Source organism: Symphalangus syndactylus, chromosome 6 (genome assembly GCF_028878055.3).
Source record: "Symphalangus syndactylus isolate Jambi chromosome 6, NHGRI_mSymSyn1-v2.1_pri, whole genome shotgun sequence".
Classification (NCBI taxonomy): Eukaryota; Metazoa; Chordata; class Mammalia; order Primates; family Hylobatidae; genus Symphalangus; species Symphalangus syndactylus.
Window position 1 is genome coordinate 33896196 of NC_072428.2, and position 23782 is coordinate 33919977.

At 35.0% G+C, this 23782-nt stretch overlaps 1 protein-coding gene across 3 annotated transcripts in view; it reads right to left on the reverse strand.

Annotated features, from left to right (window-relative positions):
* SLC17A6 (solute carrier family 17 member 6) overlaps positions 1-23782 on the reverse strand; it is a 41178-nt gene that overhangs the window by 7321 nt on the left and 10075 nt on the right. The window contains exons 4-8 of one of the 3 annotated variants that reach the window (XM_055282124.2): positions 12659-12773; positions 11203-11290; positions 9356-9442; positions 6504-6646; positions 2009-2158 (exon numbers count right to left, since the gene is read on the reverse strand). In XM_055282124.2, the coding sequence (XP_055138099.1) occupies positions 2009-2158; positions 6504-6646; positions 9356-9442; positions 11203-11290; positions 12659-12773 (583 nt within the window). Of the gene's footprint in view, positions 1-2008; positions 2159-6503; positions 6647-9351; positions 9443-11202; positions 11291-12658; positions 12774-23782 lie in introns of all 3 variants that reach the window. The other 2 variants (XM_055282125.2, XM_055282126.2) reach the window with 2 other exon arrangements.

Genomic DNA, 23782 nt, shown 5'->3' on the forward strand with positions numbered 1-23782 from the left:
GAACTAAGTCAGTATACTTAGAATGAAGATTAAGCCATTGCACTCGTGTTTTTTTCTGTAGGATACCCAATTTAACTAAAGTTGCAGAGAATGACCTTCCATGTAAATATTTTACTTACTTTACCTAAATTTGGCTGCACTTCTTAGATAATATCGTTATTATTTAATGGTATTAAGTTAATACCATTATTTAGAGATAAGAAAATTTAAGTCAATAATTATTCAAAACTCTGCCCAAGATTATATACCAATACTTTGTTGTGGAACTTAGATTTGAAGCCATGTCAGTCTAGACCCGAAGCAAATTCTCTGTGTTCTCCGTCATCTCCTATACAATTTTTTCAGCTAAGTCAGAAATTTGTAAACTAATCTAATTAGTATCTGAAGACCAATCTGTGTGTGTGAATTTATCCACAATTTTATTTAAAAATATAACTAATGAATGAAATAAATCAACCCATCTGCTGGTTGATTTATAATTACTTTTTGCAAAATACCATTGCTTTTACTCAAGCATTCTCAATTAATTGGAGCTACAGGACCAAAATGACCACACAGTTTCATTAACATCAGTTGGCTTCCTCACTCTCCCCCCGAGAACTGGCTTTATTAATAGCCTGTCAGTATCATATTTGTCCTAGATTATGAAAATGGACTCACACCTCCAGCAGCCTTTGTTGAGAAGTATAACACCTCTCAGAGTTCCCAAAGGCTACCCTGGAATGTTTGATCAGCTCTAGAGAGAAGAGCTCTGTCTAAAGCAGCCATTCTTCTAGGGGATGGAGGAAACAGTTTCCTTAGAAACAGGAATTACAAAAGAGCTCTTAGAATAGCTACTCCTAAACTGAGGTTTTCTTCAGTCCCAGGTCTCAGTCTTTCAAGTAGAGATAGAATATGAATAGCGAGCCCAGCTGGACTTATGTAATGACATGAAGAGAGATAGCAAGACCATTGCCAGCACAGACAATGTATTCAGGACTTAGCAAAGGGCTTGGCACAGAGATGGCATTGAGCAGATACTCACTAAATACTTGAATGGATATATGATTTACCTGAATTTGAATGGCATAGTAAAGATAATTAAACAGAAATCAAAGAATCTTTGTCTAAACTTGAATTTGTCATGCATTACTAGCGTGGCTTTAAGCAATTTAAATGCTTTCCCCAGTTTCTGTTTCCCCATCATTTCATCAGAAATGACGATTGTTGTTAAACAGGTCAACCAGCAAAGGTTGTTCATGAATATGGGAGTAGTTTCTAAATTTCGAGTTCCTATGTAAATATAGAGTAGTATTTTTGTGTTCATTTTATCGTTATAGAAAATCTCAAAATGATTATATTCCCATAGCTCTGAACAAATGTCTGTGGAAGTTAGCATGCTGTATTCTAGTTGGTAACTTACTTTCATGTTTACACCACCAAGCTGTGAGCATTTTGAGGACAGAAACCATGGTTTTATTTCTGCATCTCACATAAAGTTCTGCACATTGTGTTCAACAAATACTTGTTAAATTAATAGATTGGATGGACAAAATATAAGAGTGTTTTCAGATTTTCTTTTTACAATCCTCATATCTTGTAGCTGGACGAGAGTTCTAAGAGCATTGAAGAATAATTAGATTGGAAATTAGTAAGCACAATTCTATTTGAATGGAATACTTTTTTTCTTTGTTACATTGTCTGTGACCTGAGACTTAAAGAGAGTTATGTTTATTTACAGGGAAAAGATTACACTGCTGCTCGCCCCAATTGTGCTCTAAGTTCCATGAAGACAGAAACTAGGTTTGTTTTGCCTGTATTCTCAGTACCAGAGAGCAATTCTAGCAGACAATAGACTACAGTAGACAATGAAACATTTTACTTTGCTTGTATTTCCTAGCAGTTATTTGTTTAATGAATAAATGAATAATCTCTGAAAATTAGAAGATAAAAATTTTTGCAAATGAATTTAGTATTCACTTGAATACATAGGTAATCCACAATTTATGTAAGAATACATTTTGCATACCTTGCTAATTTCAAATCCAAAGACTTCCTCAAAATATGCTGGCTGACTAATAAGCAATAAATAAAAAGTCCAGCTTCTGCAGAAGTTTGCAACAATTATTGCATAGACTGGCATGGATGTAAAAAACTTCCTCCATGGAGTCTTGAATTTCTGAAATTCCAAAAAGAAAGACATTATGACCATTTTAAATATTTAATATTTTCAAACTTAAATGGGAATAATAGGTGCTTTGCATTTTCAGGATGTATATGACAGGTCATAAGTAGGAGGTAGGAAGATGTAGTGAAGCATTAATTATAACCACCCAGCTAAACTTAGCTACATAAATAATCATTGGAAGAGAAAAAAATAAGATCTCAATCACTGCAACTTATTAGATTGTTCCAGCTTTAGGAATATACAGGATTACATAATTATAGAAAATTGATTCCAAAAGCATAGGTCCTAGTTTCTAAGTTTTTTTTCCCATTTGTTTTATTTTTTAATGGTGATAGGTCGTATCTCAGCAAAAACTCACTGCCACATCAGTGAGCTTGTGATATCCAAAACATTTCATTTAAAACATTGAAAATCCAATGTATTCATGAAAAGAAAGATACAAAAACTTAAGAGTACAGTATTCTAGACCCTACCTGAAGTCAACTATTCTACTACCAATCAATCTAAGTCAATTATTCTACTATCAATCAATCATAAACTCTCTTGATAGCTGGTAGCTATAACTATAAATTCTGTGACACTGGAGTTCAAGATTCTATAAAACTCAGAACAGCTGGGTGAAAGCATTTGTCTACCCCCAGCGTACCTTCGGCACATAATTAGTTACTTAAAATATTCAAAGCATTCAACATTAACAACCTAAATATGACCAGCTTTGCATATGACCCCTTTAAAAAATTAAACCTAATTGTACTTAAAGTTTCAATGCATGCCAAAATGTAAGCAAGTACGTATTCTCCCCCAAGACTAATATTTTTAGCCATTAAAATATCTCTCATATTCCCCAATTATTTCTCAATTACTTTATTTTGAACACTAAAATACTGTTTGGTGAGGAAACAGTAGCCTAAAATAACTTTGTTAAAAGCTAACTTGGGATCCTTGACCTAACTAAATTACTGAACGAGGAGGCAAATATCTTTCACGTGGATTTAACAATTATTCCTGAATGGAAAACCTCCTAATTGCTAGTATTGGTTGTGGCTGTAATTAAGCCCTTTAAAGATCACTTTAAATGCAACACAGTAGGAAGTTATGATGTGGTGATCATAAATATATGCAAGACAAAAAAGAAACAAAAACAAAAATCTGTCCTAATAACATGTAATGAATACTGTGGCTTTGGATAAAAAATTTTAGTGGCAGCGTCATAAATGGGTTCCAAAAGTACAGTTTTTAAAAAGAAATCAATATGTTCTGGGAAAATAATTCCAGATGAGTACACTTATTTCAGAGATAATAAAAATGTCAGAAGACAGAAATGTCTGCATTATGGGTATTATGTTAGCATAAGAAATGACTCCAGAATACTATTAAAAGTAAAAGAACTTTTCCCTGCTGGGCAAAGATCCTTTCATTCATACCAGGATCATCTTTCCTAAGAACTTGATTCTTTACATGGTAAAGCACTTCATCAAAAGCAATAGAAAAATATCTCACCTTATACCTTAAAAAATTGTTGGGGGATTAAAGGGAAGATTATGGTATTCTGATAATGTTCTATTTATTGAACTCGCTGTTTATGTTTAGTTTATACAAATTAAGCAAGCTGATTATTTACTATTAGTGATTTTTTTCTGTACATATGCTATATTTAAATATATTTTTAAAGAAAAATAGATTTTAAAAACTTTGCAATAAGTTGCAATGTGTGATTCTTAATCAGATTCAGATTCAAAACAAATAGCTAAAAATAAATTTGAATATAGGTTAGATATTAGAATATAGATGGTATTAGAAATTTGAATATGATGTAGGTGTTAAATGATGATGCAGAATTGTTCTTAATCATGTTAGGTGTGATAGTAGTACTGAGATTGTGAAGGAGAATATTATTTTTCTAGAGATATACATGAAGTATTTATGGATAAAGTATTTTGATGTTTTACTTACTTTGAAATAGTTCATCGAAACAAAAGTGAAATAAATATGACAAGATGATAATTGTTACACCTATGTGATGAGTATATGATATTCCTGTCAGTATTCTTTCTCCTTTGCTGTATATTAAATTCATTCACAATAAAAAAGTTCAAATTAACTAAAATACAAGTTCTATTCCCACATAATCTCATTTTAAAATTTACTTTGAAGCTACAGGAACATATGAAACATCAGTAAGAAGTAAAATATTGTGTTTAGAAAAGCAGTGAGGTATAGGAAGTGGGGAGCTGAAGATTATGCTGTTTTTTCATTCTCCGGCTGTTCTTTCTGGGGTCATTTGTAGGAATTAGTTTTTACTTAGGCAGAATTTCTGATTATTTTTAAAATTCATTTCTAATCTAGACATATGACCTCTCAAGAACTGGCAAATAAAAGAACATAATGAATTAATAGGATACAGGCTGATCACATTAATTTGGGGCTAGAAATCGAGGCTAAACTCAGAACTTCTGCTCAGAGTAACTGCAGCTAGTGGGTACCAGTGCATACTACCAATCTTCCACCCACTCCCATATCACCTCTTGCTTCTGAGTAGCCACCATAAGAAATTATTAGTCTATTTATAGAAGGAAACACAAAGGGGAAAGTTCTAATGCCAAGCTAACTCATGGAACAACTACACAGTAAAGATTTGTTTAAACCATTGAAGTTTAACTTCTGAATTATATATGATAATGGGATTTTTCTTATTCATTAAGGGCCAATTTGGCTCAACAATAATGGGTGATAGACTTTTTCTTTTAACCTATGATGAGATGTCAAAGGCAGGCATTCTCTAACAAATGAAGTACAGAATCTGCGCTAGAATCAAACACACCTAGAATAGGGAGGGGGAGGTGTTTGTTTTAAAAGAACAAATGCATATGTAAGGGGCATTGATTCTTCAACTAGTGTATAACACCTTTCAGCTCTTAGCATAAGGAAACTATCATTGATCAGATCGCCAAATGCCTCAATATGTCTAAATACACTAATTTTACTAAACAGTGTTTTCCTTTTTTTTTTTTTTTTTGAGGAGTCTTGCTCTGTCGCCCAGGCTGGAGTGCAGCGGAGTGATTTCAGCTCACTGCAACCTCCACCTCCCTGGTTCAAGCAATTCCCCTGTCTTAGCCTTCTGAGTGGCTGGGATTACAGGCTCACACCACCAGGCCCGGGTAATATTTTTGTATTTTTAGTAGAGACGGGGTTTCCCATGTTGGCCAGACTGGTCTCAAACTCCTGACCTCAGGCAATCCACCCGCCTCGGCCTCCTAAAGTGCTGGGATTACAGGCGTGAGCCACCGTGCCCAGCCACGGTGCCCTGCCACCTTTTAAAAATATAATATCAGGTGGCTTTTGTATTAATTACTATGTACAATATATCAGTGTTACATGGAATAAAGCATTTGCATTATTGAAATAGAACTACGTTTTCTCTCTTTTTAGGTAAATCAGAAGAAATCAAATCATCAGAAAAAAGGGCTTCACAACATTGTCTTTATAATGCTTGATATTCATAGTAATAATCCCGAAAGATAATGATACTTTATCAATAAAATAATTACATTGTTATAATTCTTTTATATCAGCTGTCTTATTATTGGCATTCTAATGCTTCCGTATCTCCTAAACCACATAGGACATAAATACACATGTATTAAACCTACATTTAGAATATAGTAGTCCTCCTTTAACCACGGTTTCACTTTCTGAGGTTTCAGTTACTACTTGTACAGTACAATAAGATATTTTAAGGGGAGGGGGGGCACATTCACTTAAGTTTCCTTACAGTATATTGTTATAATTCTATTTTAGCATTAGTCACTGTGGTCAATCACTATACCCAATTTATACATTAAATTTTATCATAGGTATGTGTATAGGAAAAACATTATATGTAGGTTTCAGTACTAGTCACAGTTTTAAGCAACCCGGGGGGTCTTGGAATAGATCTGTTCAGGATGTGGGGGGACTACTGTATTCAATAAACCAAAAATTGCCCTTTTCATGGCTGATTTGGATTTTTTAATTTAAAATGAACAACTATTTATTGTATTTGTTTAAATTATAGACCATATTGAACTGTTTAAAAATATTGTTTAGGTTTGCAGTCATAGTTATCACCCAGTGTACATTTTTAAATGCTTAAGAAAGGATAAAGGAAAAAAATAAATGACAGATGGAGGAAATAGCTATTATTCCTAAGTCAGAGAATATGGATGGACCAAAATAAAAGAAGTTATGATTGATACCAAATTAGTTTTGCTGAGGAAGAGCTTGTAAGATAGTTTGGTTGGTCAATGGGGACGAGATGGGAATAAGATAGGAATATACACCATAATAAATTTCTTACTTCCATTGCACCTAAAAGATTTGCACTCTCTCCAATGCTTTCTTCTATGTACCTACGTTCTTCATCTGTAATAGTAGGATGCTTTGCAGGACTTTCATAAGACACCAAAAGCCAAAACATGTACCAGACCATTCCAAAGCTTCCTGCAAGCAACAGTTCAGAAGGAGAAAGTCACTTCCATTTAACAGTGATGTGCTGGAATAAAACTGCAATCATCTCATGACAAACATATTCTATTAGAAAGAAGAATTCAAGCTTATGTTTCTCCAACTGACATTAGCCATCTTTTCTTCTCTTTTGCCATTAAGCTTCAAACTTCTTAAAGGCCAGTCCTGCGGTTTTATCTCCTTGTCTCTATGAAATAGCACTGATATACAATAAGCCATAAATAATTATTAGAATGGTGTAGTTTGTAAGGTATTCATTCAACTGACAATACTTAGCAGTTAGCATTCTAAGCACTCTGGTTAAATGAGAGAAATATAATGAACAAAACAAAATTCTTGTCCTCAAAGAATTATTCTGGGGGTGAATTCTTTTCTTTATTGCCTGCCTAGAATATATAAAAGTGGTTGTATTTCCAGAGAAAAGAATTGCTCATTTCCCTCTCCTGTTAGCACTTCCAGATCTAGGAAACAGACTATTAAATAAAACCTAGATATTTTAGCATGAGTGGCTGCATTACATAAAAAGTGGGCCTCTGTAATTAATGTGGTAACAACACTTTATGTGACTGTATACCATATTATTTTCAGCACATAGTATTGCCTATTGATCCTACTTTGGGCAGACAAAAGTTATAAATTCCAAGGCCCTAAACTGTAAATCCTTTTCATCCTCTTCCTTACTTAATACTTTTACCATTAAAACATGTCCTTTTTGTGTGATACAAATCTGTAAGCATTAATAATAGCAAGAATCTCAAGTGATTTATTCTAATTTCCCAGCAGTTGGCCATTTCATTTTTCCCTCACACTGTTCTCTTTGTCCCTTGGGTAACAATCTAAATGCTCCTGAACCCTACAACACTTTTTCTTTGGCCTATTCGATCTCTAAGAAGGATTCCTTAACACCATACATAGCTTCTGATGAGCTGTGTTCCTTTTGATTACTGAACATTGCAGTAAACATGATTTAGGTTCAGATAGTGCTTAAAAATTCAGTATAATATAGTGTTTACAGAATATAACTCCCAGATTCAAATCCTGACTGTGTCATTCATTCGTTGTATGATCCGATCAGTAACTGAATCTCTCTAAACCTCCACTATAAAATGAGATAATAATTCATTTTTATGGGATTATAGAAAAGTTAAAGGAGGTAATGTATAAATCAGCAAGCAGAGTGGATGGCACAAAATAAACATTCAGAAAATGAAAGATATTGTAATTTTATAATAATTATCATTACCACTAAGATAATTCACCTAAAGTGCCAGGTATGCTGCTAATTACTTTATATATATTATCTTTTTTAACTTACTCCACTATACTGATCTTATCTCTTTAATCTTTAAAATATGAAAACCGAATGTGTGACTCCAGACCAAATTATTGTTACACACAGCAAGTAAGCAAGTACTATGATATGATATTTTCAGATTATCTGCTTACATTTTATATCGTTCAATGATAAATATCAAATGAGATATAACTTGAAATAATGATATTGGTTGTTTATGAGTGCCTTGTTTAAATTTGCATTCTTACTTTAAGGTCACATATCTTCAATTAAGCAATGGACAAAGGCACAAAACAAAGTATTTAATTGGATAGCCATACCAACTTGTACAATACATCTTTTAAAACAAGTGCTTTTAAACTTTGTTGAATTATGCACTCCTTTGAAAATCTAATGAAGAGTATAAATTAACATCTGATTTTTAAAAAAATCTCCCTAAGAAAAAAAAATGTTCACGAATACCTATATGGCTTGCAATTTAGGGCATTCATGGATCCAAAAACCCATCCTTGGCGTTTGAACCACAAAAAGAGTCCCTATGATAAGTGACATTTAATAACTTTCTACAAGCATAATAATTTGTTCTGATGAGAACATTTCAAAATGGGAATGAATCTGGGCAAATTTAGAAGCAGCCAGATACTGTTCTACCACATGACTTCATTAATATTTCAGATTCTCACGGCAATGTCCAAAGATGATATTAATCAGTGACAATATCAGTTGGGATCCAGCTTTCCTTTATTTTTCCTTTCCTCATTATTAAAAAGTGCCTCTTAGAAAGAAAGACTGTAGGGATATTTTGAAATAGTTACAAAGTGAATATCAAGAGTGTTTTAGACTTAGGATTACATATTTTATTTCAATGTGGAGGATTAATTGCCTTTAATTCTGGGGAAATGAGGACTGAGATATGCTGCTACAGCAGCTAACTGCTGATATTTCATCAAGGAATTGAATAGTCGCATTAGCACCACCACCCCCTTTCAGCTTTCCACCCTTACTCAATCTTGAAGAGGCGGAATCAGGAATATGACCAAGAAGGCAATAGCAAAGGAAGGTGGCTGCTGCCTTACTCTTTCCTCTTCATCAGCTTTTAATCAAGAGCTAATTTAATATTTTTTCGTAATAAAGGACATAGATTTACTAAATGACAAAGTTCCTGTCAGCAATGTGGTTGCTTTTTAAAACAAGAAATAGCAATCTTAGAAAAATAACAGAGATGAAATATTTTCCTAATCCTCTCAGAATACAATGGAAGGATTCTTAAGAGAAGAAAATAAGTAAGTAAACATAGAAATGTGTTTAGTGATTGATCTCATTGTCTGCAACCATTTTCTTTCAGCCTATGCACATTTCGTTTAACTCTATTGCATAGAAATATAACATACCATAGACATAAAACACTGAAGACCAGCCAGTGTACTGCACAAGAATGCCAGCTAAAGGCATTGCAATCACAGCTCCGGCATAGGAACCTAAAGTGTAAGGAAGAATGGGAGAAAGGTGAGTGAAATCAGTAGAAATTATTGATTTCATCTCACATTCCTTTGTTGATTCACACAGACGCTTGCACACTCAAGTACATGGGCCTCACACCCATGCACATACCCACCACCACCAAACACATATGTCTACATACGTACACAGGAACATGGGATTACACAAGTGGATACCACCTACATCCTACCCAAGACACAACAGAGATTTAAAAATAATAGCAGAGACATGCTGACTGGCATGTGTCCTGCATGTCTGTGTGCTGGACTTGGGACAGAGTATGCCACCACTAACCAGACACCTGAAATCTATTCTTGCCACCTCAAGCATGTATCTCCTTGTAGCAAACTGATGCAGTTTCAGGTTTGTGTAGTCTTTTTCTGACTTCGTTTTAATTTTTTTTCTGCCAGAGGTCTCTTTATTAGTATCCATGATTGAAGGCATATTGCTTCAGTTCTCAAAGCATGGCCAGAAGATATCATCAAGGTAGGTTATCACGTTTTTCTACTATGGCAAATTTGTTTTCTTTGCTGTTGCATAAAACAGTTTAAAACATACTGACAATTCTCATAATAATAGGTAGCATTCATTAGCTTTTCTAGTGAATATCACCTAATTTATATCTCTTTAAATTTTACATACTGGGTTATTAAAGGCAATTGTAAAAAAAAAAAAAAGGTCTTAGACATATAGACAGAAATGGTAATATTTATGCCCTGTGATTTAGACCCAAATGCATGTCAATTCAAACTCTATAGGCAATAATACTGTCACTCTTATGGCTTAAATATACAGCAAAATCACAGCAGCCTTAATTTCCTATTACTAGGATTATTTACAGCAGTTCTAATATCTGATTTGGAAAGGGAATTGCTTTCTTGCCTTACTGCTCTGGTAGAAAGAGTAAAACGTGCATTTTGCAGGCATAAAATGACCTTAAATTAAACTGATTGTCTTAAAATGTTTTAAAAGTTAGCAATGAACAAAAAGTAGCTTCAGATTAGCAGAAAGAGCTATACAATTTAAAAGCTGGGATTGAAGATTTAATACATGTTCATTAATTCTATTTCCCAAAATAGTAGTAAGGTTAGTTACAATCCCCAAAATAAAAGTTCTAATGAATGGGAAATTATAGCAACAGTGCTTAGGAGAATACTTAAAGATCGCATTAATTTAATTAATTTAAATTATAATAGTTATTTTCTAAGGACATTTTATTCACTATAATTCAAACATATAGCTGTATCAAATACAAATTCTGAGAAACTGTTAGATTTAAACCCCAGGCAGAATTCAAAGTAAATTTAATATTTATTTGTAAAAATAAATACATAGTCTAATTATGTTTTTATCTCTGTAAATGTGTTTAAAATTTGTATTTTTATATCTTTGTGTCTAGGTATAATAAAAACAAAATACTCCCAAAGAAATTCTCAAAAAAGGTTCTCAAAAAAATGTACTGCAGTATAAGAGTATTATAAAAACCACCCATGAATATATTTAAAATCCTAGATGAAATGGATCAATTCCTAGAAAAATACAAACAAAAGAATAAATAGAAGATTTAAGCAAAACAATAAAACTAAAGAAATGGAAATGGTGGTCAAAAACCTTACCGCTCACAGATGTTCTCACAAAACCCAGATGGTTTTACGGGTGAGTTACCAAATTTTCAATTCTTATTCAAGTTGTTCCTAAACTTTTACCCACCATAGCTGCATCTGCACACAGTACTCACCACAAAAGGAGGTGGTTGCCAGTCTACTCCTCTCTAGAGGTGGGGCCCATTTGCTCCATATACCATGACATGCTGGGTAGGTAACACCCTGTGATGGGGGAAGATAGGCATCACTGTCACCATTTAGGATCAAGAGTCTTTTTAGTATCCTGTTCAAATTCTCCCCGCCCTTCAGACTTCTTTCCACCTCATTTTTTTTTTTTTTTTTTTCTGATTAAGGTAAAAGAAAAGACCGTATATTAATCAATGTATCTGCAATTCTGAACAGTTTGAAAAAATTTGGGAGATCATTTTGTAGGGCATTAAATTCAGTAAATCCCAAATATAAATATCTATACAGAGAAAAGTGAAGTTTGGATCCTTGGAGCTCACACTTTCTGAAAGCAGTGTCTAAAATTGAAGACCTTTAAAATAATTAATCTTTTTTATTATTTTGAACCTATCTTTTTTTTTGGAAGGCGAGCGGGTTTTTTGGTTTTGTTTATTATTATTATTATTATTATTTTTTAAGTTCTCGGGTACATGTGAAGGATGTGCAGGTTTGTTACATAAGTAAATGTGTGCCGTGGTGGTTTACTGGACCTATCAACCCATCACCTAGGTATTAAGCCCAGCATTCATTAGCTCTTTTCCCTAATGCTCTCCCTACCCTGCCCTTCCCCGGTAGGCTGTAGTGTGTGTCGTTCCCCTCCCTGTGCCCATGTGTTCTCATTGTTCAGCTCCCACTTATAAGTGACAACATGCAGTGTTTGGTTTTCTGTTCCTACATTAGTTTGTTGAGGATAATGGCTTCCAGCTCCATCTGTGTCTCTGCAAAGGACATTATCTCATTCATTTTTATGACTGCATAGTATGAGAAAAGTTTTTTTTTTTTTTAGTGTCTTAATATTTTACATTATTTATCTATTTCCATTATACTCCATGGAAAGAGAAGGGGAAATTGGTAAGCCGAACTTGAGTTTTTAAGTGGAATTCTTTCAAAGTCTGCAGGCTGATGGAGCAAGAGTTGATCATTAGAATTGGATGCCTCAAAAATGCATTCAATGAAATATTTCAGTGAAATCTCATATCATGATTCAAGGCCATCAGGAACTTACTTAGTATAAAACTCCCAAGATATTAATTCATGGTTATCACCAGCAAAGGACAAACTCTAAAATTCTTATCATGACACATTAACAAAAGCCCCTGTTTTTTAAGTCAAATAGGCATTAAAATATTTCTTTAATCCCACTCAATTCTAGAGAGAAGGAGGTAAGCAGTGACATTCATAGTTTCATATCACTTATGGACAAAATATCCAATTGTCTAACATTTCCAGTGTTTCATTTATTGTTTTAACTCTATTTAGATACAACCTAATACAATATGTTTATTTATAGATAAAGACAAAGATAAACTGGTGGTTCTCAAATAAATGCCAATCTTAAGAAGGCTTCACCCTGAAGTTACATACTTCAACAAGTCCCTGCAGTATTCTGACAAAGATGACACATCCATAATGCACTCTGGCTGCTGATGGAATTAGCATATTTAGGGTAGAGGTAAGAAGTATGGCAGCTCCGAAAACCCTGAAATAGAAAAGATGCAAACACTGTTTAAATGATTCAGCATCTTACATATACATGTCTAAATTTCTCAGGTGAAGTTAAATATTTAAAGTAATAAAAAAATTGCCAATAATTTTAAGGTAGATTGTTTTTTCTAATATATGTTCTGGACTTGACAGGCTAGCCATTGTAAATACATACATGGGCCATCTAGAAATTCTATATTTGATGCATCAAAAAATAAAAGGAGTCAATACATTTGGTTATACTATTATTTTCTTTATAGACTTAATTACAAATTGTAAATATTTAATAAACCAATATATGTTTTGGACTCTATTTCATTCTATAATGTAAACTGCTTAAGGGTAAGAGCTTGTTTTTCACATCCATTGTATCCTTGACACTTAGCACAGTGCCTGACACACAGTTGGTAATAACTGAAGAGTTACTGGAAATAATGAATGCATAAATAAAGTTATTCCTCACATTACGCAACTACTTGTAGCTTTCCTAGAAGCTGCACATACATAGAAATTTTATAAATGAACTCGTATTTTAAATGTCCCAAGAAGTCTCTTGATTAAATCCCTTAGCATATGTTTTCGAAATAATGTAAATAATTATACTTAGTATATCTCTCTCAGGTTTCTCATTTTTTTCTTCTGTTTGAGACACATCTCGAGCAACCTACAGACAACCATTCAAGAAAAAAAATGCTAGAAACGTAATGCTAAAGCTTTTATCCATCTACAAGTAAAAATTCCATTCCACTCCTTCGTTAAAAAAAGAAAAAAAAATCTTCTGGTCGGGTGCAGCGGCTCACGCCTGTAAACCCAGCACTTCTTCGGGAGGCCAAGGCAAGTGGATCACAAGGTCAGGATCTCAAGACCTGTCTGGCCAACATAGTGAAACCCCATCTCTACTACACAAAATACAAATAATTAGCTGGTTGTGGTGGTGTGCGCCTGTAATCCCAGCTACTCAGGAGGCTGAGGCAGGAGAATTGCGTGAACCCAGGAGGCAGAGGTTCCAGTGAGCCAAGATCGCACCATTGCATCCAGGGCGGGCAACAGTGTGAGACTCTGTCTCAAAAAACAAACAAACAAACAAACAAACACTTCTATAATGTTTATACCAAGTAAGAAAAGTATTCCTTTAGCTCGGTTACTTTATAACTATTCCCTTGCAAAGATGTTTTGGGACATGCTAACTCCAATGAGCTAATCTATATATTTTAGGCAAAATTTATCAAGTCAAACATGAGCCTTAAATTCAGTCAATGTTGGTTGCCTCATAGAAGCTCTAATCTTTCTTGTGGGCACTTTCAAATGTTACTGTTAAAGACCTGGATTTCTGAAAAGGACTCTCTATGATTATTATTAATCTGCCACAGAAAGGTGAGAAATGACATCACAAACAGCAGTGAATTAAAACTTTTTCTATTGATTATATACTGGTCAAATAATTTTGTGTAAAAATATATGTAGCCTGTATCCGCCTTCCCTTAGTGGCTTCTCTCCACTGAGATAAATGATCACTCATGAAGTGAATATTCTGCTCCATTCTTCCTCTGTGCTGTTTGCCCAAAATAGATGTCCTTTTGTTTTAAGCCAAAGATAATTTTGCATGCTAAGGTTTGAGGAAAAACTTTTATCCAGGTTTATCCAATATGTGGGTCTTATTTTATTACTATTGTTTTAGAGGTATGATGCATAAATTTTATTTTCTGTGAATGTAACATTCTATCATCACTGTCTCTTCCTTTTTGAAGTGCTTGAAAGTACGATTGTCTCGTTATAAGCTGGTCAGAGATGAATATTACCCATTCTTTAGCTTAGTTTCTTAACCTCTTCATGATTGAAATTTGGGCGTAGATAACCCTTTGTTGCGGAGTGCTGTCCTGTGTACTGCATGACGATTAGCACCATCTCTGGTATTTATTCACTAGATGCCAGTAGCACACACCCCTCCTCTAAGTTATGGCAACCAAAAATGTCTTCAGTAATTGTCAAATGTTCCCTGTGAGAAAAATCACCCCCTTAGTAAAGCTGAATCAAGTATGAATTATTTGTTGAATGTACACTATAGTCAGAGCTAAATTTAATGAGTGCTTATTCGACTTGCTAGATACCATATTAACACTTCACATGCCATAAACTCCACAAACACTTAACAACCCAGCGACATGGGTATTGTATTATTCATATACCAATGTTATAGATGGAGAAACTAAACCTAAGATAAGTAAAATCACTAGTTCAGGTGGTTAACTAGTTTTAAATAGAGGAAACCTGTTTCAGAGACAGTTCTGTTTTATTTAAAACCCAATGAGTTTTGCCACTAGGATTTATACCTGATTATGCATATACTAGGTAGTTAGTAATATACTTCAGCATTCAAACTGTAAATTTAAATGATAATCTTTACAAAGTCACTTTATATCACACTATTATTTCTGAAATAAAATGCCGATAGATTACTTTTAATGTTTACTTTTCATTCTTGCTCTGAATAATGTTTCCAATTATATAATATCATGGCATAATTGAAGTGGTTTTAATTTTAAGTTCCTTAATTTCTGCATAGTCTTACTCTGTCACCCAGGCTGGAATGCAATGGCACTATCTTTGCTCACTGTTAACTTCTGCCTCCTGGGTTCAAGCAATTCTTATGCCTCAGCCTCCTGAGTAGCTTGGAGTACAGACTCACACCACCATGCCCAGCTAATTTTTTGTATTTTTAGTAGAGACTGGGTTTTGCCAGGTTGACAAGGCTGGTCTTGAACTCCTGACCTCAAGTGATCTACCCGCTTCAGCTTCCAAAAGTGCTGAGATTAGAGGTGTGAGCCACCATGCCTGGCCTCTTAATTTCTTTATCTATCCTTTTTTTCATTATTAGTGGGTACTTCACCTCAAAATCCATTGAATTACCTGTAACTAGTTAAGAATTCATCAAACTTTACAAATCTCATCTTCTTATTTAATTTTCTATAATTGTTATCCTAATTAATATCTAAGTAATTAAAATTCTGATTATCAAAATTCTTGCCCTAAATGGAAAGCCTTTACACCTTGTCTTGCCACACAGCCAAAAACGAAGCAGCCTCCCCATTCAATATTCATTCATGCATTTACACTTCAAGCTTCCGTGAGACTATATTCACAGGAGAGTACTGTGTGGAGGAGAAGGTAAGATTTACAGGTCATTTACTGTAATTTCTCCATTTATATTGACTCATTTAATCCTCACAACAACTCTCTGAGTTTAAATAAGGAAATTGAAACAAAGTGTGGCCAAGATTAAAAGCAAGTAGTAAAGCTCAGATTTAAATCCAGGGATCTCTGACATGAAAATCTGTGTTCTTTCATTCACATGATGTCAGCAGACACTTAGAAAAAGAAGAGGATGGACCTCAGTGTAGTAGGAGAGGGAGAGACCAGTAGTCCAGAGACAATGTATGCCAAAGGCCACAACAGAAGTACAGATAGACAACAACAGAGGAAAACATTCATCTCAGCTGAGTTGACCAAGTCACAAACCTTTGGTAGGGAAACTTTCAAAGATTAATATAAAAAAGAAGAAAGACTTTCCAAAAACAAGGAATGGCTCAGCAAAGCTTCGCAAATGGAAGAGGGTACCTTCTGTACCAGAAACTAAGGAAGTATTGAAAATGGCTGAACATAGTGGCTCAGGTGCTTAGGAGAAGGAAGAACATCTAGAGTGGGATGCTGGATGAGGAGGCTTTGAGGAAGTGCTAGATAGTCCAAGAAGGTGAAGGGTGAAATCCATCAGTCTGTGACATCTTGGAAATTACTGAGTTTGGGGTGACCCCAGAGGGTGATAATTATGCCCCTAAAGTGAGGTAAGTGTGAAGCTTAGTGGGATTGAGGGGAGAGGGATCTAAAAGCCAGGAAGCAGGAGGTAGTTAACAACCACCGAGGTTCAAGCAGGATGATGGCTTGCAGAGGAGCAAGGGGTCAAAGTCACTAATGGTAGGAGAGGGTGGGGGGAAAGGCTGATATAATGCTACAGAAATTTTTGTAGGACCCCAGCTTTGTCACTTAATAATTATGTAACTAGTACATTGTTTAACTTCCCTAAACTTCTGCTTCCTTGTCCTTAAAAACAACATCAGTAGGTAATGGTTCAGAGCATGGATTCTTGAGCCAGACTATCTGGGTTCACAGTTCATCTGGCACTTATTACTTGAGTGACCTTGAGCACTTTATGTAACTTTCTGTTCCTCATTTCTCATCTAAACAATGGGAATATTAACAGAACCTATGAGTTATTTGAAGTAAAACAACCAGAAGAATGGCTGGCACACTCTAAGCATTTAAAGAATGTTGGAACTTGCATGATAATACTACTAATGTATTGTATCTCTTAAGATTACTGTTAGGCTAAATAGAATTGTGTACCTAAAGGACTTAGTCTGATGCTTGACATATGACAATAAATTCATAACTATGAGCTAGACAGGTAGAGACTGTAATTGTCAATTGTTATTGAATTGTTAGTGTGGATATCACTTCTAGATTCTCATTTTTACTGAACAACAATATTAGAAAGCTCTTACTGCTATCTTTACTTCACAGACGGTGTAACCGTGCCCAAGTGAGCAAAAATAACTTGCCAACAACATATAGATAGTAAGTAGAGAACTATGGTTTACATTACTTATCTGTTGTAGATCCTGGATATCTGACCACTAAGATCTACTTACTGTAATAGCAGCAGAATGAGTACTGGCATTAGCAATGCCAACAGCAATATATAAAATAACATAAATTTTGAAGATGAAAATGTTATTGAAGGATGGATGGTAGTAGCAGTGGGAAGTGAAAGCAGAGTTCTACCCTGTCTCTCCTATGTTTTGAAGTAAGTAGTTAAATGGAGAGGCTCATTTATGAAAGTTTTGTATTTTCTTAAACAAAGTATAGGTTTCAAAAAGAAATGAAAGAAGTAGTGGAACTGAATATGAAAAAGAATTTTAAGAATATAAAATTGCCGGGCGCGGTGGCTCACGCCTGTAATCCCAGCATTTTTGGGGGCCGAGGTGGGTGGATCGCCTGAGGTCAGGAGTTCAAGACCAGCCCGACCAACATGGTGAAACCCTGTCTGTACTAAAAACACAAAAATTAGCTGGGTGTGGCAGTGGGCACCTGTAATCTCAGCTACTCAGGAGGCTGAGGCAGGAGAATCACTTGAACCCGGCAGGCGGAGGTTGTGGTGAGCCAAGATTGCGCCACTGCACTCCAGCCTGGGCAACAAGAGTGAAACTCTGTCTCAAAAAAAAAAAAAGAAAGAAAAAGAATATAAATTGTTTAGCACAGTAGTTTCTAGACTTTCACATGCGTGATATAAACCTGGGGCTTGTTAAAATACAGATTGCTAGGTTTCCGAGTTTCTGAGTCAGTAGATGTGTTTGGGGCCTGAGAATTTGCATTTCTAACCAGTTCCCAGGTTATTCTAGTATTGCTTATCCTGCTTTGGGAATCACTGGTTTAGCAGTACCATGCCAGGTATTCCCCCAGGACATCACAAAAGGGGCAGATATGGGGTGAAGACCCAGACCAAGAAAAAACAAAGCTGGACAAAGCTGGACATCGTGGAAACAAACGGCTTACATTTTATTATAGAGGGGAGAGGCAAGGGTAGAATAGAAACACTGCTAAAATGGAAGATGTTCTTTAAAAAACACAAATTGATATTAGATTGTTAGATCAAAAATGAAAGTGAAGTTCTCTGTTCTGCTTTTGACCATTCTTATTGACCAAATTGACTGAGCAGCTGCCATATTTTTCTTCGGGACATTTAAATAGCATGATATAATATTAGTTAAAAAGACAAGTTTCTTTTTTTATTACACTGTGAAAATCCAAATCCCAACTCCAATTTCTCGCTAAGTATGACTTTGGGCAAGTTGTCATTGCTTAAATTCTCTTAGCCTCATTTCATTTCTTGGTCTGTATAATGGAAATGTTTCCATACTTCAAAAAAAGTATCATGAAGATTAAATAAATCAATTATGACAGGGGACACCGTCTGGTCCATAATAAATGGCTTGTCAAGGTTAGCCATTATTATACAGAAATTTCCTAATCTTTAATAGACTTTTCAAAGAATGATTATTCCGCATCTTTTTCTCTAGAATGATTTTGCACTGATTAAATAGTGTTAATTCTGTGGCCCTGAACACATGGTTGTTCCATATCAGGCTAAAATTCTAGCAGCTTTCATTAAGTGCAGAAGACATGTAATGGGAATTTTATCTCCCATTCTGAATTCATACAGAATTGATTGAAATGTATCAGCCTCTTAGTCTGTGCCTCAATAGTCCATCTAAAGTATCTGATGGGAAATAACCAGAAAAGAAAATTCACAGTCTTTTTTAAATCAATAACTGTCTCAGTATCCTTCCACTTTAACCTTCAGTACTCACTCATGCCCCCACCCTCAAAAACACACCTCTTTTTCAACTAGTCTCCTCTCTCAGATATTGCTGAGCTACTGTAGATCACCTTTGTAAGACTTAACTCATGAGGTTGTAGGTTCCCCAAGCCCTCCCATTATTTTTTCTCTTGGAGAGTTGGGTCCAGGTCTCCACTTCTTTAAACTCCTTGGTGCTAGCACAATGCTTTTCATATGGCATGTTCTCAGAAATGAGCATCCAATTCTTTTTGTGTAAAGACTCTCAACTGAGGGTAATTATAACTTCCTCTCCTGTGGTATATGTAGGTGATAACGGATCTTTCTTCTATGAATATTTATTTCAAGCAATTGACCATTTATTTCTGCTCTAGCTTTTAATGGGGACAGACTGCTGTTCTGGGTATCCTATCAACTCTAGGAAGCTGAGTTATTTTCATAGAATAACTGTAGGTTGACAGCTATGGGCTATAATTTAGAGTGCTCCTGTAGATAAATCCTCACTTGAGATAGTTGCTGAGTTCAAGTGCATGGCCCAGTCTGGCCTCGTTCTTACGTCTTGCAAAGAACACTGGAATCCCCTGAAACTAGCAGCCATCACATTGCCTGTTACTGCCTGTTCATCACTAGATCTTCATCAGCCTCTGAAACCACTGTCTCTGAAGCTCTGCTTTCAAAATTAAATTAGGAAGTAATGCTTCAGAGCCGATATGGTGTCCTCTTAAAGAACCTCACCATTCATTAATATTTAATATAGTTATATATATTATATTATGCTTGTTTCATCATTTTTGTTTGGTGTGATGCTAGAAGTCAGAAGCATTAAATATATTTTCTGTATATTAACAGACAGAAGGAAATAGATTATATAACAAGAAACATTTAATGTTCATGTGAGTTTTATTATCCCTAGGATTACTCTTAACTTTGACACTTATAATTGGGTTTCACAGCACTACTGCCCTGAAAATGATGTTCATCATTAAAACGTTTTAAGGTTATTCTCTGATCAAAAGACTTGTCTAGCAATGCAAACCATACAAGTAAATCAATTCTCAAAATTGTTCCACAGGCTAGTTCTTTCCTATTGACCTAGCCCAGCACTAAATAATATAGTGATTTTTTTAAGAAGCTGTAAAATGCAATGTTTTTAAAGAAAACACACAGTAAAGATATTTAATAAGAGAAATATGTTTAGTAAAGAATGATATAATTTGAAATCAGACATCCTGGGGTCTATAACCAAGGTCTGCTTCATACCATCTAGTGGTATTTGGGAAAACGATTCTGTATTCAGTTTTCTCATGAGTAAAAGAAGTATCAGTATGCCTGCCTTCATGGTCATAAACATAGAAATAATAAGCACTGGGGACTCCAAAAGAGAAGAGTGTGAAAGTGCTTGGGGTGGTGGTGAGGGTAGAAAAATTATCTCTTAGTATAATTATCTATGTAGGTGATGGGTACTCTAGGAGCCTAAACCTCACCATTACACAATCTATCCACATGACAAGCCTGTACATGTATCCCTTGAATCTAAAATAATAATAAAAGAAAGAATGCCTGCCTTATAGAGTCATGTGCGGGATAAAGATAATGTACATTACGAATTTTGTGATATATATACTTATTATTTGATTCGATTCTAATTTCACCTGCCTCCCGAAAAAACAAAGGCAATTATGAAGATGATTTTATAATATAATTTATATATTCTCTTTCCACTCTAGAAAAAGCATTTTCTAGAAATAAATACATTTTGTAAAATTAAATATTTATTTTTTGATTTTTTAAATTGTAAAAGTAAGTTTTATATAATATCAGGCAGTATATTTATATCATTGTATATGAAAACAAACTATCAATGAAATACTCTAGCAAATTACACAATTTTTAACAATAAACTCAGTAAAACATGCCTTTCTCAGAAGAAATAAAGAAGGCACATATATATATATATATAGCTGAAATTGAAGTTCTAAATAGTAAGATGAATCTCAAGCAGTCTGGTATTTCATTTCACTTAAGATCTTTCTCCTTATAATTGGCACCTAAGGTGTTAGATTTAAAACCCACTTCTGGTGTGAATATAAGTCAGAGATAGGCCATCAGTAATTGGGCTGGGGAAAAAAAGGAAAGAAATGTGCAAACTAATGTGTAAAATAATAATTTTATTATTTCTTAAGAAAAGACATAGAAATTGATGGGTGTTCTTAATTTTTCAAAGAAAAGTATTACAGTCTCTGTGAAATAAAATAAGGGCCATTTGCTTATTAAAGATGTTCTCAAAATTATAAACCATTTGAAAACCACTTAAAATTGTTGTTTTTTTTGTGATTTCCTCTGCAGCAAATAATATTCTCAAATAAATTTGCTGATTATTATCAGGTTAAAGCCTGATTTCTATTTTTCTTCTACTTGTTACACACACATACACTTTCCTCTTCTTTTACAGTATGAAATAATCATATGTCATTATTTTATGCACACTGATGTTCTTAAATGGCGGGAAGCTCTATACCACTATAGAGATTGCCAAAATCAAGAGGTATAATGGTAATCATGACACAGAAATGTTTGGAAAGGCAAATGCAGCTGCTGAAAACCTGTATCACAAACTGCGTGATGATTAGCATTCAATATGGCCCATAATGAGTTAGCTTTGAAATTCCTAGTCATGTTTTCTATGACCCACAGCCACAAACACCCTCAAGTATCAAGCCCACCCCAAAATGATTTGCCCAGAAGAGGTGAAAAGAGCACTGGTGACTTGTCACTTCTACAGATGATGTTCATTTTCCCTAAATCAATCAATCCACTTCCATTTGGGCAGTGGATTGTGGCTTAACAGGGAACTAGTGTTCCTCACCTCAGGTGTGGAACTAATTCTTTCCTGGAGGGTCTGCAGTAGACTGACTCAGGCTGTTTAATCTATTTAATCTAATCAAATCAGGGCTTGGATATCTCCCTTTGTCACATCTGATGCCCCCACTCCCATATTAAAAAGAGAATACACAGGCATGAGCCAACCCTCTGAGTCCCTTGATACATCATTAAGTTGTAAAAATGACTTCATCACTCATGACAGAGAGATTAGACAGCCCCAGTGGTAGCATATGGCAATAGGAGCATCACTCTACCAGCTGCCCACATGACTCTCTCCTTCCTCAAATCATGTCCCTCCCCTCCAGAAGCTGCCTCTGCACTGCAGTAGCAGAATGCTGCAGCAGCAGGAAAAGCCAGAGCTAGTAAGGGGTAAGGGATTGGAGAATGAAAAGAGAGCTAGAGAAACTCGTATTGGCAAAGCACTTGCAAGCCCTTGGAGACCCCTCCCTCCTCAATCCATCTATTCATCTTATGGTAAAGGGTATTTTCTTTTGTCAGAAAAATGCAGGCTTCTCCTGCCTTACCCCAGATACCTAACCTATGAGGCCCACAATAGGAAGGCAGCTAGATGTTTGATTGGCAGCTAGATGCACGAGATAGAAAAAGTCACCTCTGGCCTTAAAAGACTGGGTGCTTATAAACCATTTCCACTGGAACGGGATGGTGGTCTCTTTCAGCAGGATTTATGTTCATAGTCTGAATTATTTTCTCACACATAAGGAATTCACAAATATTTCTCACTGGAAGGATTGAGGAACTCCTTCTTGCAATGGAGGTTGCAATGGATAGGTAAGTAGAGAGGAAAAAATATTATATAGATAGACCAACAGCGTGTGCGTGTGTGTCTGCATGTGTGTGTGTTTGTGTGTGTGTGTGTGTGTGTGTGTGTTTGATCATGGTGCTTAGGAATTCATTTCCAATGCTTATTCCAACAAATAAATAAAGCACATCTTTATTGTTTAATCTCTCTGAAGAAAAAAGACAGAACAGCACCAGTAAAATTGCTCCTTTCTGGGCTTAACACGTGAAGATACTATGTTTAAAATGTCTTCTTCTCTTTTTGAAAATTATTCTAACAAGAGATTTTTCATAATTATGTCAGCCAGAATATTTACCTAAAGTATATTAAAATTTATTTTTATAAATACAAATGCTCACTAGTAAATTTTAAAACCATGCTTTTGGGTTTGCTCACTTTTAAGTATAAATTACTTTCTATTTTATACAGCATATAAATTGAGTTGCATCAGTCAAAACCCCAAGGATAAATCCCTTCATTTCTGCAGACAAAAGTCTAATCTACACCCAGTCATGTTCGAATCTCTGCAATTGTAGTTCTAAGAGCCCAAACTGCCAAAGTGTCTGAGTGGCAGAAAAAGTTATAAATACCATGTTTTCTGCTATAGAATATCAGATTCTTTGTCTTAGTCATTATCAAGTGTGGAGTTTGCCTTTTGCAGAGAAAAGGGCAGAATCAGCTCTGTTGTCGCCAAATAGCTTGGGAGCCAGTACACACACACAAAAAAAATTCAGTATGATTCTCCTGCCAAAATAAAATCTAAGGATCCCTTGGGCCCGCTAAAGGCTTCTCTCTCTAATTCATGAAATTCTTCCCTGGATTTGGGGCATGATAGATTGTAATCACTCATTCAGAGAGCAGATGGCTCAGCCTACTGCTGAAAGCAAACTTTGCAATGAAGCATATAGTATCA